Source organism: Pan paniscus, chromosome 2, assembly GCF_029289425.2.
Source record: "Pan paniscus chromosome 2, NHGRI_mPanPan1-v2.0_pri, whole genome shotgun sequence".
Lineage (NCBI taxonomy): Eukaryota > Metazoa > Chordata > Mammalia > Primates > Hominidae > Pan > Pan paniscus.
This window is the reverse complement of record NC_085926.1, coordinates 122,864,924-122,884,031: the sequence shown is the minus strand read 5'-3', so window position 1 is coordinate 122,884,031 and position 19,108 is coordinate 122,864,924. Positions and strand designations below refer to the sequence as shown.

Here is a 19,108-nt window from a genome sequence, read left to right as displayed (position 1 = left end):
TGAAAGGTGCAAAAGTTAAAAAGTGAAAAGTGGGCCGGGCGCGGTGGCTCGCACCTGTAATCTCAGCACTTTAGGAGGCAGACACAGGAGGAATGCTTGAGCCCAGGAGTTCAAGACTAACCTGAGCAACACAGCGAGACCCCCATCTCTACAAAACATGTAAAAATTGTCCGGGTGTGGTGGCGCGCGCCTGTAGTCCCAGTTACTCAGGAGGCTAAGGTGGAGGAACCTTTGAGCCCAGGAGGTCCAGGCTGCAGTGAGCCAAGACTGGGCCAGTGCACTCCAGCCTGAGTGAGAGCAAGACGCTGTCTCAAAAAAAATAAATAAATAAAAAAGAAAAAGAAATGTAGGTTTTACTTGTGCCTCCACGGCCCACCATGCCCTCCCTTGCTCATCCAGAAGTCGCTTTGCGGTTCCACGCGCGGGCGTCTACGTCCCATCTCAGGCCGCCGGCAGTGAGGCTTTGGGAGGATGAGGTGGTACCGGCACGACCCCCGTACCTGCTCTCCCTCTCGCAGTCTAGCAACCGCCTTTGGCCCAAGTAATCTCGGCTCGCCTAATGCAGCGTGCCCCGCCCCTTTCCCGTGGCGACGGGCGGCTAAGCAACGGGAGCGGGCTCTACTCAGTGGTTTCGAGCCCCCCACGCCCCAAGTGAGTCGCAAGCGACTTCCACCTGGGCCCGTAGGGCCTCCGCGTCCCGGGCCGGTCCCCGCACAGGGCGGAGCTGGCCCGGCCCGGAGCTCGCCCCGCCCCGCCTCGCCGTAAGCTGACCGTGTGGCGGCCGGGCGGGGGCCTGGCAGGGGAGAGAAGGGGAGGAGAAAGGAGAGGAGGAAAGTGGAGCCTGGCGGGCCGGAGGGAGGAAGGGAAGGGGCGGAGGCCAGGGGCAGAGTGTGCCGGCGCGCGGGGGAGTCTCGGCGCTGGGCGCGTCTCGGAGCCCAAGTCGCGGCCGCCGAGCGGAGCCAGCCCCTCCCCTACCCGGAGCAGCCCGCTGGGGCCGTCCCGAGCGGCGACACTCCAGGGGTCCCGGCCGGCCAGCCAGGGCAGCCGCGGTCCCGGGACTCGGCCGTGAGTGCTGCGGGACGGATGGTGGCGGCGGGGCGCGGGCCAGCGCGGGCGCCGTGAGCCGGAGCTGCGCGCGGGGCATGCGGCTGCGGCCCCCGGCCCTCGGCCCCCGCGCTCCGGCCCCGGCCCCGGCCGCCGGCCCCCGCGGAGTGCAGCGACCGCGCCGCCGCTGAGGGAGGCGCCCCACCATGCCGCGGGCCCCGGCGCCGCTGTACGCCTGCCTCCTGGGGCTCTGCGCGCTCCTGCCCCGGCTCGCAGGTAAGCCGCGCCGCCCACGGCGCCCAGAGAAACTTTGTCGCGCACTCAGCCGCGGGCGGGCGTCTCGGAGGGGCGGGGAGCGCAGGCGGTGCCTGAGGGCGGAGGGCGCCTTTGGGGCACTCCCTGGTGGGCCAGTCGCTAGGGGACAGCCCCGCGGGGCGCTCCCCGCGCGCAGCCCCGCCAGGCTGTCGTGAGTCTCCTGTTCCCTCCCGGGCTGAGGAGGAGCTTCCCTTCCTGTGTAAACAGCCTGGCCGGCCTGCTGACCTAGCCCGCCAGGGCCCGCGCCCAGGGCACGGGGAGGACCGCCGCCAGCCCTGCCTTGGGGCCCGGGCTCTCCGTTGGCGGGCACAAAGCGGTCCTTGTGGCCGGCCGGGAGCGGGCGGGCTGCTGGGGGATGCCGTCGGTGCCCTGTTCCCGGAGAAGCAAGGGAGTCTCGAAACCCCAGCCAAAGCCCGGGGCCACCTCCACTCCGGAGGGCTCGCCTCCTGGAACGGCGGGTGCACAGGGCCCACAGCGAATCCTGGAGTTCGCTGCGCCTAGGCTAGCCGCCTGCCTTTGAAGATGCAGCCCCCACCCTCCCCGCCCCCCGCCTGCTTCCTCCTCGCCTAGGCCACCGCAAACCCGAGGGGGCACCCGCGTCCCAAACCACAGCCCCACCTGGGACTTCCCTATTAAATTCCTTCTGCCCGACTTTATCCCGCGATTTGCACACGCTCGGAGCCTCACACTCCCCTAACTGTGGAGGATTCTGGAGCAGAGAACTGGGGCTGTGGAGATTGCCTTAGTCCGACGCTGCGGTGGGCTGGCGGCGTTGCAAGGATCCCTCGGTTACCTGCTCTAACTTTTCAGAGTTGGGAGATGATTGGACGTGGTAGTTCGGAGGCCCTCGAGGAAGGATGCACTTGTTTGGGATGCGGACTTTCTCCTTTCTTTTAGGAAATAATAGTGCTCTATTAACTTTCAAGCCGGAGATACTTGATTGCTCTTGTGAGCCAAGTGGTTGCCTGGCTGCCCGAAGGGAGGACTGTTCCCCCACGGTGTCTCATTTACATGAAGGCAGTGGAGGTTTAGGTTTAAGAGCGGAGGAGGGGTCTGAGCAAACAATAACTTCGTTCAGACCCTAATTCAAACTTAATACTGTAGCAAGGTTTTTGGTTTTTGTTTTAAATGGGAAAATAATCACTCCAGAGCTTGGAGAGTAGATGAGTGGATTCCAAACACCCATCCGGCAGCCAGTGCCCATCACGGATATTTTCATGGGTCCCTAGGGAAAGCGAGGAGCAGGAAGATGTAGCCTGCATCACACTGGAATCGTATTGTTGTCAACGCTCCCCTGCTCCACAAGGACTTTCCTTTAGTTTGAAATTAGGCACTTTTTCTTTTTTTGGTGGGAACATTTTCTTTTAATACTTCTTAATAATATTAGTAGTTTTTAATTTTGGCAAAATAAGAAAATCTGACAACCCTATGTTAAGTTCCCCTTCTCTTTTTCTGATTGTTTCTTTTGTTTTGTTTTTAAATCTTAGTTTTCTTTGAAATCCAAAAGTTCGGAAACTGCCAAAGGAGATGGCTTTTAAGTTCCTTTCCAGCTTGACATTCTGTAATTCTGACAAACAGAATTATAATAATAATTTCTAGTTGCAAATAATTTTTTTTTTTTGAGTCAGAGTTTCAGTCTTGTAGCCCAGGCTGGAGTGCAGTGGTGCCATCTCGGCTCACTGCAACCTCCACCTCCCAGGTTCAAGCAATTCTCCTGGCTTAGCCTCCCAAGTAGCAATGATTACAGGCGCTGCGACCATGCCCGGCTAATTTTTGTATTTTTAGTAGAGACAGGGTTTCACCATGTTGGCTGGGCTGGTCTTGAACTCCTCACTTAAGGTGATCTAACCGCCTTGGCCTCCCAAAGTGCTTCAATTACAGGCATGAGCCACCACGCCTGGCTGCGAATAATTTCTAAAAATACATTATTTTCCACTTGCATCTTGCTTTCTCTTTTTCAGAGTTCACGTACATCTTCACGGTGATGTCCATTTTCTCATATGGGCTCAGGAAGGAAGTGACTTGCCCTTCCCCTCTACTTGGGTCAGGAGTGGTGGACCAGGGACCATGGCTTTTGGTCCAGTGCCCTTTGTCCTACCGACTCAGCTTAAGGAAGAGAAAAGCACTGAGCATGGTGGTTCATTTGCAACTCTTTTGGGGTCCTGTTTTCCCATTGCCTATCTTTTCTTTTCTTTTTTTTTGAGACAGAGTCTCACTCTTGTTGCCCAGGATGGTGTACAGTGGCATGATCTCAGCTCACCACAACCTCTGCCTCTCAGGTTCAAGTGATTGTCCTGCTGAGTAACTGGGATTACAGGCATGTACCACCACGCCTGGCTAATTTTGTATTTTTAGTAGAGACAGGGTTTCACCATGTTGGTCAGGCTGGTCTCTAACTCCCAACCTCAGGTGATCCGCCCACCTCGGCCTCCCAAAATGCTAGGATTACAGGTGTGAGCCACCACGGCTGGCCTCTGCCAGTCTCTTTGACTACAGGTTTTGGTGGTGGTGGTGGTGGAGCAAGCCATGGCACTGGCCTCCAGAACTTGCTGCTTACCTCTTAGGGCCCTGAAGCTTCTCAGGATTAGCAGAGGTTGACTCACATCTGTGTGATTTCTCCTAGTTTTTCAGTGTTGCTGAATTAACTTCAACATTCTTTTTTTTTTTTCTTTTTTTTTTGCTTCCCTTCCCTTCTTTGTTTTCTTGAAGCACTACAGGTACTTTATTCAGGGAGTGTTTCTGTCTTGCCACTAGGAACATTATTTGAAAGAAAAAAACCTAGTTACTCAGAGAAAAGAAAGAGATGACCTTCAGGGCCATGCCTGCCTGGGTGTTCCTGGACCAGTGTTTGAGTGGCTCTCTCTGTTGCTCTAACCCCACTTTCATCTCAGTACGGATTTCCAGCAGGAAACTGACCTTAGGTTTCAGGGGCTCATTTCAAACAAGTCCCTGGCTGGCTGACAACCCCCTCCCGTCCCCACCAAGGGCTATCTCCTGCTCTTTTTATTATCTTACAGCCAAGAGCCTTCAGACAGAATCCTAGGATGTGGTCTTCCCACAAAACCAGGGGTCTCACTGAGGTGAGGCTTTTCCACGCTGCCTTTGCTAAGACAGAGAGAGGAACACCGTCTTATAAAGAGGATCCTGCAACACCGCTGGAATTATGTGTGCTATCACATTCATTTCTTTTTAAAAAAGCAATCAAATGTTCTTCTAGTGAATGCTCTGCACATCCTAAGAAAGCCCTTTGTTTTATTTAGTGGACTCATGTTGGCAGCACCCTTCCTCTACCCCCCACCCCCTACCACATTTCCTGTGGTCTGTGATGGGGTTGTTGGAATTTGGCTGGGTCTGCAGCTCTCTGTAGGTAACCAGGCACAGGTTTAGAGCTGACAGGACAATGAAATACAAACAGTGGGTTTGGTCTGTAGACTGCTGTTTATCCTATGGATTTACATTTTAACTCTATCATCCTTGAGTTGGGGGAGCTTTTTATAAAGGGGATTGAGGCAGAAGAGGGCAGGGTCTAATTAGCTCTAATTAGTATTCCCCGCCTGCTTGTTCTCCATGCTTATTTAGCTACTGAGGCAATGGGGAATTAAAATATCTAAGTAGTTTGGCAAAAGGCCTTTTGTGCCTGCGTGGCCTGGTAACTACTTTTTCTTCTTCAGCCTGGCCATGGAAATATTCTGAGATGCTTTAACGATATCAGTAATGTGGGACAATTACACACTACTTAAATAATAGGGCCCCTTTCACATGGCAGTGTGCAGCTGGGTTAATGGGATAGGGTCTCTTTTCACAGGTATTTCCAGTTGGCTGGAGCCGAGGGCCTTGGAGAACTGACTGCCGTGGTTTGTTTTCCTTCTTTCCGGTTCGAATGGGATTAATGGCCTCTATAAATGTAAAGGAATGCTTTATTTAGAGGCACCCATTTGTTTCTGAGGCTTCTTGCTTCCGTTGAATGCAGGGTTTACTTCCCGGGCCTCATGGTGAAAAGTTTGCTCTAAGACAGGCTTGACTCATCCCCTAAGGCTGATGCTTTGAAGGCACTGCGGGGTACCCTGCCCTCTCTTTATAGGATTCCCTCCCCAACTCCAGCCAGACATTTTCAGAGCTGGTTGTCTCTTGTAGAGCTGGGACCTACTTCTGCAACTTGTTCCCTTTAGTTATTCTCAACTGTCCCTCAGAGTGATCCTGAGATCCAACTCAAGTCAGATCATGTCTCTCTGCTTAAAACCTTCGAATGGTTTCCCAGAGTCCTGCCAGGCTCCACGAACTCTCCACCTACTTCTCTGACTTTCCTTCACCACTTTCCCTTCGAGTCCTTTGCTCCAGCAGCGTGGGCCTCCCACTGTCCCTTCAGCGTGCCAGCCATGCTCCCATGGCAGCCCTTCTCCCTGCCTGGAATACCGTCCTCCAAGATATCTGCATGACCGGCTTCCTCCACCCTGCAACCCTTTTTCTAGCATCTCCTGCTCAGCCAAGTTTTCCCTGGCCGCTCCCAGCTAAAGCTGCAACCTCCTCCCTATATCCCGAGTTCTTTTTATCTGCTTTTCTTCTTTAATTTTTGTCCTTAGCACTCACCACCATCTAATGTAACTACATATCTTCTTCACTATTTCCCCTAAGTAGAATTCTCCCCCAGCCAGGATGTGAGCTCCGTGAATAAGGGAGTCTTGTTGGTTTTATTCATCTCTGTATCCTCCATGCCTACAACAGCACCAGGCACATATTTGTTGAATGAATAATGGATGAACCTGAATCTTGGTAATTGGGAGGTGAAGAGGGCGATGCATCCCGTCCTCAACTCCCTGTTGCCTTCCACAGCTAGCTTTGAAGTCAGGGACTATGCATGTGGCTTGTTAGGAAGAAACATCCTGGGAGAAAGAGATTCTGTTGGAATGTGTCAGGATTTTTTTTTTAATTGGAGTCTCACTCTGTCGCCCAGGCTGGAGTGCAGTGGTGCAATCTCTGGTCACCGCAACCTCTGCCTCCCAGGTTCAAGCGATTCTCCTGCCTCAGCCTCCCGAGTAGCTGGGATTACAGGCGTACACCACCGCACCTGGCTTATTTTTCAATTTTTAATAGAGATGGGGTTTCACCATGTTGGCCAGGCTGGTCTTGAACTCCTGACCTCAGGTGATCTGCCCACCTTGGCCTCCCAAAGTGCTGGGATTACAGGCATGAGCCACCACTCCTGGCTTTGTGTTAGGATTTTTTGAGCTGGTATGGAGGCCATTTGGTCTACTCCCTGAGTTGTTTGCATGAGGAAGCTGAGGCCTGGAAAGGTTAAGTGACTTGCCCTAGGTCACATAACCAATAAGTGACAGAACAAGTCCTCGGATCTTTTATACCCAGTATATCCTGTTCTCCTTCCCTACATCCCTGGGTGGAGCAGAACTATCTCCTCCTCCTCCTGCTTTCATGGCCCATTCCATTAGAGAGACTGGGGGCTGCAGCTGGTCTGTCTCACCTGCTACCTGGTTAATAGCCCTGGTCTTATTTACCTGTGTCCCTGACACAGCCACAGTGCTTGGTACTCAGATGATCCCTTCTCTCACCCCAGGATTTTAATGGGCTTAGAAAAACTTTATTTAAAAGATTTGGCCAGGCAGGGTGGCTCACACCTATCATCCCAGCACTTTGGGAGGCCGAGGCAGGCAGATTACCTGAGGTCAGGAGTTCGAGACCACCCTGGCCAACATGGCAAAATCCAGTCTCTACTAAAAATACAAAAATTAGCCAGGCATGGTGGTGTGCACCTGTAATCCCAGCTACTCAGGAGGCTGAGGCAGGAGGATCGCTTGAACTTTGGAGGCTGAGGTTGCAGTGAGCTGAGATCACACCACCGTACTCTAGCCTGGGAGACAGAGACTCTGTCTCAAACAAACAAACAAACAAACAAACTTTTACATATGTACTTTTTCTTTTCTTTTTCCCTTTCTTTTTTATTTTATTTTGAGATGGAGTCTCACTCTGTTGCCCAGGCTGGAGTACAGTGGTGTGATCTTGACTCACTGCAACCTCTGCCTCCTAGGTTCAAGCCATTCTCATGCCTCAGCCTTCCAAGTAGCTAGGATCACAGGCACATGCCACCATGCCTGGCTAATTTTTTGTATTTTTAGTAAAGATAGGGTTTCACGATGCAGGCCAGGTTGGTCTTGAACTCCTGACCTCAGGTGATCTGCCTGCCTCAGCCTCCCAGAGTGTTGGGATTACAGGCATGAGCCACTGTGCCTGGTGTCTCTTTTATTTATTTATTTATTATTTTAAAAAAGACAGAATCTCGCTCTGTCACCCAAGTTGGAGTGCATTAGCGTGATCATGGCCCACTGTAGCTTGAACTCCTGGGCTCAACTGCTCCTCCCACCTGGTCCTTGCAAATTGTTGGGATCACAGAAGTGAGCCAGTGTGCCTGGCCCTTAAAAAAGCCTTCAAAGAATTTAGAGCAGTTTTAGATTTCCAGAAAAATTGAGAAGATAGTGCAAAGAGTTCCCATCTACCTCACACCCAGTTTTGCCTATTATTAACATCTTACATTAGTATGGTACCTTTATTATAATTAATGAACCATATTGATATGTTATTATTAACTAAAGTCCATCAGTTTAGATTTCTTTAGTGTTTACCTAAGTCCTTTTTCTGTTCTAGGATCCCATCCAAGATACCACAATACATTGAGTTGTCATGTCACCTTGGGTTCCCATGGCTGTGACAGTTTCTCAGTCTTTTCCTTGTTTTTTATGACCTTGACAGTTTTAAGAAGTACTGGTCAGATATTTTGTAGATCATCCCCCTCTTGGGATTTTCTGATTTTTTCCCGTGATTAGACAGAGTTAGGTGATTTTGGAAGAAGAACATAGAGGTAATCAATTGCCTCTTTAAAAAAATACCTTTTGATAGGTAATATAGTCCCATAATTTTTAAAAGTATAACTCATATCAAGCGAGAAGCCTCTCTTTCTTGTTGCCCATCAGTGTGGGATATTTCTGTGACCCCCTTTTCTAAACAAATTGTGCCTATATAGTTCCTATTATAAAGCTAATAAGCTTTCTTATGTATCCTGAGGGTTTCTATGGATATGTTACGAATATCCCTCTTTCATTTTTATTCAGAGGCAGCACAAAACACAGTATGTATCTTGCTTTTTATTTTTAACTTAGCGATGTATTGGGGTAAGCTTCCTGTCAATACAGAGAGCATGCTCATTCTTTCTTTATAGCTGTCTAGCACTCCATTATGTGAATTGGTGTTTTAAAAATAGAAGTCAGATCTGTAAGGCTGGTATTGTTGAGTGTTGTGCAGATGTCTGATGTTCATAAAGGCAGTCTAGAATGAGAACTGCTGGGATAAAACCTTCCTAGGGCATATTTGCATTTCATGGTAACATTTAGACATATGGCTATTTAGTTGCTGGAGTCTATACTGGGACTCTTTTGTCCATTGTGTGACAAATGTGAGGGCCTGGTTCAGGGTGTGGGGAGAAGCATTCCAGGGCATTGCCATCTTCAAGGCAGAAAGGCCATTTCAGCTTCTGTATTCACTTCTGTTATCCCACTGAATATTTTGGATCAGGAAATTCTGACTGCAGATGTATGTTTTAGTAGTAGCTGTCTGACCTTGGACCCATGGGGTGTACAGAAGTGGAGAGAGGCTGAATGGAAGGAGGCCAGCCAGGAGGCTATGGCAGGAATTTAGACCAGAGGGCCTGGCTTGGGTTGTTGGGGCTAGAGGTTGCAGACAGGAAGGGTTGGCTTAGGATAAACGTTTCTTGCATCTTGAAAGGAGTGATCAACCGGATGCGGTGGCTCCTTGGATGATTGATGAAACACAGGGGTGAGTCAGTGAATTTTGGAAGAACATATTTTTAGATTACAGTTTGCAATAAACACTGGGCTTCAGAGACGTGAGGCAAAAGAGATACATGGAGTTGCCACCGAGCTGGGAATAGTCACTATGCAAACAGCAAAGAAGATGAGATGTGGCTATCATCTGGGCTGCTAGTTCCTGTTTCCATGACCTAGACCTAACACTGACATTTGTGAACTCTGTGTGTTTAGTTTTTTATTCATTGCTTCCTTCCTTTTCAAAATGCTTATTGGTGCCAAATGACTCATCCAGCAAAGTCCAAACTCTGAAATATTAATAGGTGGAGAGAGGAGAGATGCCAAAGGGAGTGAGTCTGACATTACACATACCAGCACACAGCCTGTGGTTTTGGATCCTGGAGTACCTGTCTGGTACCTGGTACCCGGCACACTGTGAGTTCCTGGACATCAAGGGCTGGTAGGTCATTCACCTGTGCATTTCTAGCATCCCCCCAGTCCAGTGCTCAGCATTTAGGATGTGTTGAGTGCAGAGTTTCTTGAATTTGAATGTGTCCCAACAGCAACTGAATCTTAGGGCAATCATTTTGAGTACAAACGACTTTACTTTTCTATGTGAATATTTAATAATAACAGAAACAGTTAGTAATGCTATATGACAAATTGTTTTACAGTTGTTCATGATATTTTCATACCAGGTGACTATCACATCCTTTGAGTTTCTTTGGTATTGTGTCCAATTAAGTAAGGGCTTTTAGGCTGGTGGACCAGAAGACCAGAGCTCAGTCTGATCTGTGTCAGAATTGAGGAGCTCTTATTGTCCTGAGCCCTGGACCTCCAGCCCAAGTTCCCAGAGCTCATGATGAGGCTCTGGTAATTATAAAGTGTTGTTTGCAAATGTATGTGGCTTTGAAGCTGGGTGCAGTGGCTCACGTCTATAATCCCAGCACTTTGGGAGGCTGAAGTGGGCAGATCACTTGAAGTCAGGAGTCGAAGTCAGAAGACCAGCCTGGCCAACATGCTGAAACCCTATCTCTATTAAAAATACAAAAATTAGCCAGGCGTGATGGCATATGCCTGTAATCTCAGCTATTCAGGAGGCTGAGGCAGGAGAATCACTTGAACTTGGGAAGCAAGGTTGCAGTGAGCCAAGATCATGCCCCTGCAGTCCAGCTTGGGCAACAAAGCAAGACTCTGTCTAAAAAAAAAAATTATGTGGCTTTGATCAGAGTCCTAAGTGAGGCCTTTGACCTCAAATTCCTTTCTGATGAAGGGGCTGTTACAGATCTCCAGAGGACCCTAGAGCTCAGCAGGTCACACCAGCCCTACATCCAAGATGGCAGAGGGACCACCAGGCAGGTATCCCATGTGGGTACTTGCTGGTCAGGACCCCGTCTGACCTCTTTTTTGTAGATAGGGCTCCTTGTTTCAAGTCACATACTCTCATTATCTTACATTTTCATCTATAAAAAGAGGCAACTTGACTAGCTCATCTTAAAACAATCCTAGCCCCAAGGTGCTATAATCTCATGATTTTATGGAAATGATTTTATATATCAAAGAAAAGGATATGCCATAACGAGCCTGAGTTTATATTTGATAAGGTTGAGGAGAGGAGGAGCAAAGTTACTTTCATTCTAGATTTATTTTTTTTCCCCTGCAGATAGTGATTGCTGACAGGTACGGGGATTTGACCAAAAAATGGGACTGACATTTTGCAACTCTTTTCCTGCACACACTTTTGTTTTTAAAGGCTTAAGTGCCTATTTAAAAATCACTAAGTGAGCCAGGTGTGGTAGCTCATGCCTGTAATCCTAGCACTTTGGGAGGCCCAGGCAGGAGGATCACTTGAGCCCAGGAGTTTGAGACCAGCCTGGGCAACATGGCAAGACCCTGTCTTCCACCACACACACAAAAAAAAAATTAGCCAGGTGTGGTGGTGTGTACCTGGAGTCCCAGCTACTTGGGAGGCTGAGGTGGGAGGATCACTTGAGGCTAGGAGTTTGAGGCTACAGTGAGTTATGATCACACCACTGCACTCTAGCCTGGGCAGCAGAGCTAGACCCTGTTTCAAACAAACAAAAAAACAAACAAACAAGAAATCAAAAAAAAGAAAAGAAAAGAAAACTCACTGAGTGAGTGAATTCATTTAAAATTAGGAGGTTGTCAGCACATACACAGGCAGATCCAGCTTCCCAGTAGGTTGTGTTCTCAGACCTTCTTCGTCCACATTTGGGCCTGGATGGCTTTTCCTGCTGAAGTGAGGTCAGGCAAGGTGGGTGGGTCCCAGCAGCACCAGAGCCTCCTGCTGCAGGCCTCCCTGGGTGAGGTAGATAAGGATGAGGAGGCCTAGGGTTCAGGGTTAGGGCTGGTGGAAACCTTTGTTCTCACCCCCTGTGGGTTCTCAAAGCCTCTCTTCCTTTCTTCCTAGCCTCTCAGCTTCTGCCTGTTTCTCCCTTCCCTCTGGTCCCAGCTACTATCCTTATGCCAATTGGTATTTCTTCCTTCTAAAGTCCCTGGGGTGACATGATAAAGCTTCCTTCCCCTACCACCACCTCCTGCACCCACCCCTCTGCCAGTCAGCAGTTTTGCCGTTTGCGATTTCTGTGAGTTTTTACTGCTAGTGACAAAGGAGAAGCAGGGAGTTAAAATTAGCAAATTAGGGAAATGTTCCAGTTGCAAGATACTGGTTTGTTTTTTTTTTTAACCCCTATTTTGGCATTTCTTCTCTTTTACTTTTTAAATTTTTCTTTTCTTTTTCCAGCTTTATGGAGGTAGTTGACAAATAATTATGTATATTTACAGTATATGATATGATGTTTTATTATATGTATATATTTGTAGTGATTACTACCATCCAGCTAATTCACATATTTATCACCTCCCATAGTTATCTTTGTGTCTGTGTGGTGAGAGTATTTAAGATCTACTCTCTTAGCAATTCTCAAGTATGCAATACATTATTATGAACTATTTTCACCATTCTGCACAATAGATCTCCAGAACTTATTCATTCTCTCTAACTGAAACTTTATACCCTTTAACCATCTCGCCTTTCTCCATCCCACCTCAACCCCACCAGCCATGGCAACCACCATTTTACTCTCTGTATTTCTGAGTTCAGTTTTTTTCCACTCCACGTATAAGTGACATAATGCAGTATGTCTTTCTGTGCCTCGCTTAATAGTGTCCTCCAGGTTCATCCGTGTTTTCCCAAATGACAGGATTTTCTCAATTTTTTAAGGCTGAATAGATTACATTGTATGTGTATACCACTTTTTAAAAATACCACATTTTCTTTATTCATCTGTCTATTGATTCCATATCTTGGCTGTTATGAATAGTGCTGCAAGGAACATGAGAGTGCAGGTATGTCTTTGACATACTGATTTCATTTTCTTTGACTATATACCCCGAAGTGGAATTGCTGGAACACATAGTACTTCTGGTTTAAGGAACCTCCATATCATTTTCCATAATAGCTGTACTAATTTACATTCCCACCAACAGTGTACAGAGTTTCCCTGGTTCCCTTTTATCCACATTCTTGCTAGCACTGGCTATCTTTTGTCTTTTTTTTTTTTTTTTTTGAGACAGAGTCTTGCTCTGTCACCCAGGGTGGAGTGCAGTGGCACTATCTCAGCTCACTGCAGCCTCTGCCTCCTGGGTTCAAGTGATTCTCGTGCCTCAGCCTCTCAAGTAGCTGGGATTAGGAGGTGCACTACCACACCCAGCTAATTTTTGTATTTTTAGTAGAGATGGGGTTTCACCATGTTGCCCAGGCTGGTCTCTAATCCCTGATCTTAGGTGATCCACCCACCTCGGCCTCATAAATTGCTAGTATTACAGGTGCGAGCCACGGTGCCTGGCCCATTGCTCATTTTTCTAACTGGGTTATTTGTTTTCTTAATATTGAGTTGTTTGAATTCTTTATGTATTTGGATGTTAACCACTTATCAGATGTGTGGTTTGCAAATATTCTCTCGCATATAGTAGGTTGTTTCTCTGCTCTGTTGATTGTTTCCTTTGCTGTGCAGAAGCTTTTTAGTTTGATAGAATTCCATTTGCCTATTTTCATTTTTGTTGCCTGTGCTTCTGGGATAATATTCAAAAAGTCATTGCCTAGTCTGATGCCAGAGAGCTTTTTTCGTGCATTTTCTTTTGGTAGTTTTACATTTCAGGTGTTATATTTAAGGTTTTAAACCATATTGAGTTGATTTTTTAAATATAGTGTGAGATAAGGGTTCAGTTTCATTCTTCTGTATATGGATATCTGGTTGTCCTAAAACCATTTATTGAACAGACTGGCCTTTCCCCATTGTGTGTTCTTGACAACTTTGTTGAAGATCAGTTCACTGTAAATGCCTGGATTTATTTCTGGGCACTTTATTCTGTTCCATTGGTCTACATGTCTGTTTTTATGCCAGTACTGTGCTGTTTTAATTACAGTTGCTTTGTAGTATATTTTGAAATGAGGTAACACAATGCCTCCATCTTTGTTCTTCTTGCTTAAGATTGTTTTGGCTATTTGGGTTTCATACAAACTTTTGTGGTTTTATAAAAATTTTAGGATTGTTTTTTCTATTTCTGTGAAAAATGACATTGGGATTTTGACAAAGAGTGAATTAAATTTTTAGACTGGATAGCATGGACATTTTGACAATATTAATTCTTCCAAACCATGAGCACAGGATATCTTTCCATTTTGGGGATATTCTTCAGTTTCTTTTTCTTTCTTTCTTTTTTTTTTTTTTTTTTTTCCGGCTTTTGAGACTGGGTCTCCCTCTGTTGCCCAGGCTGGAGTGCAGTGGTACAATCATGGCTCAAAGTGCATACTACCACACCTGGTGAAATTTTGTTTTTCTTAGAGACAGGGACCCTATGTTGCCTAGGTCGGTTTCAGACTCCTAGGCTCAAGCAATTCTGCTTTCGCCTCCAAAATGTTGGGATTATTATAGGCATGAGCCACCATGCCTAGCCTTGGGTTTTTTTTTTTTTTATTTGACCTATTAATAGATATATTGAATCAATGGATTTCCTCTATCTTAATTCAACATTGTATTCCTGGGATACATGGCTTCTTTCAGTACACTGTACATTTTGATGTGAGAGTATTTGATTTAGAATTTTATTTTTTTAAAAAAATTCTTGAATAAAACCAATGTATTCTTTTTTCTTTTCTTTTTTTTTTTTTTTGTACTATTTTTGTCATTTTGGATAGACTAAGTGTAAAGGGGCCTTGTTTTCTCTCAGCAAGAGAGGATTTGCTGAGTTATGGGGAAAATGAGAATCCAAGTGGGTCTAGCAGAAGAAATGGAAGTCGCTAACACAAGCGTGCATGCTTGGTGAATGCTTCAAAAACTCAATGTTCAGCCTTAGCAAATGAGCCTTAACCTGCAATTAGCAATGGTACCTGCACCCTTTAGACTCAGAGAGGCCTCCTGTTAAAGAAGGATGTAATTCCCCCTATCCAAAGGCTTGATCCATGAAGTTTATAGCCAGGAACTAATTAGTGCATCTTTATCTTGCTTTAAAGGTCTCAACATATGCACTAGTGGAAGTGCCACCTCATGTGAAGAATGTCTGCTAATCCACCCAAAATGTGCCTGGTGCTCCAAAGAGGTATGTAGTTGGGGGAGGGGAGGAAGAAGGGAAGGAATGCTGCGAGGGTGAGGGTGAGAAGGAGGCCAACACCACAACACACTAATTCACTATACATAAAAATCCTGTGCAGATTCTGTAAGCTGCCTCTTCCCCATCAGGGCAGAGTGATGACAAATCCAAGTTTATGAGACAATAAGATAAACTGGGTTTCTTGATACTGTGGAATGCTAATCCTGTTTTGGGGAAACAAGACTTTCCTTCCCTTTTGTTTGGAGACCAGTTAGGATTCATCTATAGTTTTCTGATCTTTGGTATAAGAACTCCAAAAGACCTGAGCTTGTGAATTGAGTTTGTTGCATAATGATTCAAAACATATCTAGATGGCTGGCATGTTGGTGGAAGCCAGTCATCTTAGTGTGTTTACTTGAGAATAAATATTAGGAATTAGCCTTTATGGAATGATTTTATTTAGAAATAATGGCTGCCATTTCTTTAAGCCTTTTAGAAAGAGATATAGGTTTGGGACAATGTTAGGCTATTGGTATCATAAAGCAATATGGGCTGGGTACTGTGGCTCATGCCAGCATTGTGGGAGGCCAAGGCAGGAGGATTGCTTGAGGCTTGAGCTCAGGAGTTTGAGTCCAGCCTAGACAACATAGCGAGATTCTATCTCTACTAAATAAATCAGGAAAGAAAGAAAGAGAGAGGGAGGGAGGAAGGAAGGAGGGAAGGAAATGTAACTTGGTGGACTAATCAGAAAATGATCGATTTCTAAATTTCCTCTCTTGAAGGAAATTTCTGGGTCACAAACCCTCCCTGTAAAAGTGCCCCGTTAAGGTTATTTGTAAAGGAATCCAGGACTTTTTGACTGGCTCAGTCTGCAGTGCAGTGTGTGGTCCCTGTCAGGAGGACCAAGAGATGGCTCACGGGAGGCTGGGGTTAGTCTCCATCATGGCAGCCTCAGAGGTCTAGGGATTCCTTTAACCTATGATGGCTAAAAATGATCATGTGGGGACTCTACTAGATGTCATCCACTTTGTACATCATACAATATCTCTGATCCTCACAATAGCTTTGTCAGGTGGGTGTAATACACTTGTTTTATTGATGAAAATCTCAGACTCAGAGCAGTAAAATAACTCACTCAAGGTCACACAAGTGTGCCAAAGCTGGGGTTTTAATCTGACCTCTGAGCCCAAGCTTTTCCCTCCAGACTATATGGCCTCTTGCTTGCTATATGAACTCTCTAAAATGCCAATTTTAAAACTTTGGGAGTTCTCAATTTACTTTGAGAGCGGAATCTTTCCAACATATAAACCTTTAATCATATTTGTGATTAATTGTACCATCTTTGTTATCACCCTTCTTTAAAATCTTCCTTTCGTTCTCTATGACCTGCAGGGCAGATCCAAGCTCTGTGGCTCTTGCCTTCCTCCTACCATCATCTCTTGTCTGACCTGACATTTAGCCAGAGGGAACCACCTGCAGATACCCAGAGAGCCCAGCTTGAGAAACCCTGCCTGATCTTCCCGGTGTTTCTCCTCTCCCTGGAGAGCCTTCCTGGCTTTTTCTTCCTCCTTTCCTTCTTTTATTTATTTATTTATTATTTATTTTTATTTTTATTTTTATTTTTTGAGACAGGATCTTGCTCTGTCACCCAGGCTGGAATACAGTGATGTGATCATAGCTCACTACAGCCTCCATCTCCTGGGCTCAAGCAGTCCTCCTACCTCAGCCACCAGGTAGCTGGGACTACAGGTGTGGGCCACTGTGCTCGGCTAATTGAAAAAAAATCTTTTAGAGGTGGGATCTCTCTATGTTTCCCAGTCTTGTCTGAAACACCTGACCTCAAATGATTCTCTTGCCTTGGCCTCCCAAAGTGCTGGGATTACAGATGTGAGCCACCATGCCCGGCCCCTCCTTTCCTTGACTGATACCTTGTTTTATCGTTTTTAAGAATCAATTCGGCCAGGCGCGGTGGCTCACGCCTGTAATCCTAGTACTTTGGGAGGCTGAGACGGGTGGATCACAAGGTCAGGAGTTCGAGACCAGCCTGGCCAATATGGTGAAACCCCATCTGTATTAAAGATACAAAAAATTAGCCAGGCGTGGTGGCATGCACCTGTAATCCCAGCTACTTGGGAGGCTGAGGCAGGAGAATTGCTTGAACCTGGGAGGTGGAGGTTGCAGTGACCTGAGATCAGGCCATTGCACTCTAGCCTGGGCAACAGGGCGAGACTCTGTCTCAAAAAAAAAGAATCAATTCAGGCCTGGTGTGCAGTGGCTCACACCTGTAATCCCAGCACTTTGGGAAGCTGAGGTGAGTGGATTGCTTGAGCTCAGAAGTTCAAGACCGGCCTGGGCAACATGATGAAACCCCGTCTCTACAAAAAATACAAAAAATTAGCTGGGTGTGCTAGTGCATGCCTGTAGTCCCAGCTACTTGGGGGGCTGAGGTGGGAGGATCACTTGAGCCCGGGAGGAGGAGCTATAGTGAGCCAAGATTGTGCCACTGCACTCCAGCCTGGGCGACAAAGCAAGACCCTGTCTCAAAAAAGAAAAAAAAATTAATCAGTTTAACCTCATCTACTCCATAACGACCTGCATACCTGACTGTCTCCATCTGTCTATCCATTCATTTATCCATCCATCCGTCTATTTATCTGTGTATCCATTTGATATGAGAATGTAAGCTCCCTCCACTGGAGTGTAAGGGGCAGGGGTTCTTTTTTTTTTTTTTTTTCTTTTGAGATGGGGTCTCACTCTGTAGCCCAGGTTGGAGTGCAGTGGCATGATCTCGGCTCACTGCCACCTCCACCTCCTGGGTTTAAGCAATTCTCTGCCTCAGCCTCCTGAGTAGCTGGGATTACAGGCACGTGGCACCACACCCGGCTAGTTTTTGTATTTTTAGTAGAGACGGGGTTTCACCGTCTTGGCCAGGCTGGTCTTGAACTCCTGACCTCGTGATCCACCCACCTCAGCTTCCCAAAGTGCTGGGATTATAGGTGTGATCCACCATGCCCGACTGGGGCAGGGGTTCTATCTGTTTTCTTCATTGCTGTATTCCTGAATGGCGCTTACCACATAGTAGTTGCTCAAAGGATTTCACTGGATGGCTATTTATTGTGTGTCTGCTAGGTGCAGGCCATGACTACCTCTTTGTCTCCGTGTACTCTGTGCTTCTTTAGTATTTATAACCTCTTTTTGTTTTAATTTGTTTTCATGCCTGTTACCAACTAAATCATCATCTCCTTGAGAAACTAAACTGTCTTATCTTGGATACCCAGTATCCAGCCAAGAATCTGGCAGGAATTTGTATTTGATATAAGAGTACTGTTAAAAAGACATGAAGTTAGAAAAACCAAAGTTTCAATCAGTTTTGCTGTGATTTACTCTTAATTTCTTGATATGTAAAATGAAGGTGATTGTTCCCACCCTCCAGCATGACTGGGAGTGTAAAATGAGATCCGTGCATGAGAGGACTTGAGGACAAGGCTGATTAGCTGAGCCTCCTGAATGGCTGCCACTGTCATCCATGAGTATTTTCTAGTGACATGTGGCTAGAAAATCCAGAAGCCAGGTCCATTTTTACTTTAAATAGCTTCTTTCCTTGTGCTAGTACTTCCACAAGTCAGACTTCCTGATGCTGACAGTAAATGAAGCTGTCCCTAGGAGCTTGTTATCACCCCAGCCCACACTTAGGTTCCCTGTCCAGCCCACTGGGCTCCCTCTCCGCTCATCAGGAGCCTCATTCTTAGCTGAAGAAATTCCTATGATCCCTGCCCTGGAATGCAGCTTCCCATCTTCTTTGGGGGTGACTTTTCCCCAGGACATGGGTGTGTTTTAGAGAGCCAGGTTAGGAGAGTTCAGGAATGGTTATTTATTTATTTATTCATTTGAGGCAGGGTCTCACTCTCATCGTCCAGGCTGGAGTGCAGTGATAGAATCATGGCTCACTCTAGCTTCAACCTCCCAGTCCCAGGTGATTCTCCCACCCAGCTTCCTGAGTAGCTGGGATTACAGGCGCGTGCCACCATACCTGGCTAATTTTTGTATTTTTAGTAGAGACGGGGTTTCACCATGTTGTCCAGGCTGGTCTCAAACTCCTGGGCTCAAGTGATCTGCCTGCCTCTGCCTCCCAAAGTGCTGGGATTACAGGCGTGAGCCAACACGCCTGGCCACAAATGGTTTTGATCAACCTGTACCCCTTAGCAAGACAGAGTAAGTGTGGCTGGGTGCCTTCTTAACCATATATCCCAGGACATCATCAAAGATGTAATAAGCATATGATGTGTGTGTATACTGAGGGTTGCTGC

At 46.7% G+C, this 19,108-nt stretch overlaps 1 protein-coding gene across 1 annotated transcript in view; it reads left to right on the top strand.

The window, feature by feature from the left end:
- Positions 1-801: 801 nt before the first annotated feature.
- Positions 802-19,108, top strand: part of ITGB5 (integrin subunit beta 5) — a 160,921-nt gene continuing 142,614 nt past the window's right edge. Inside the window, exons 1-2 of the mRNA XM_034957242.4 lie at positions 802-1,320; positions 14,725-14,810. Of these exons, the coding sequence (XP_034813133.1) occupies positions 1,251-1,320; positions 14,725-14,810 (156 nt within the window). The 5' untranslated portion in view covers positions 802-1,250. The remainder of the gene's footprint in view (positions 1,321-14,724; positions 14,811-19,108) is intronic.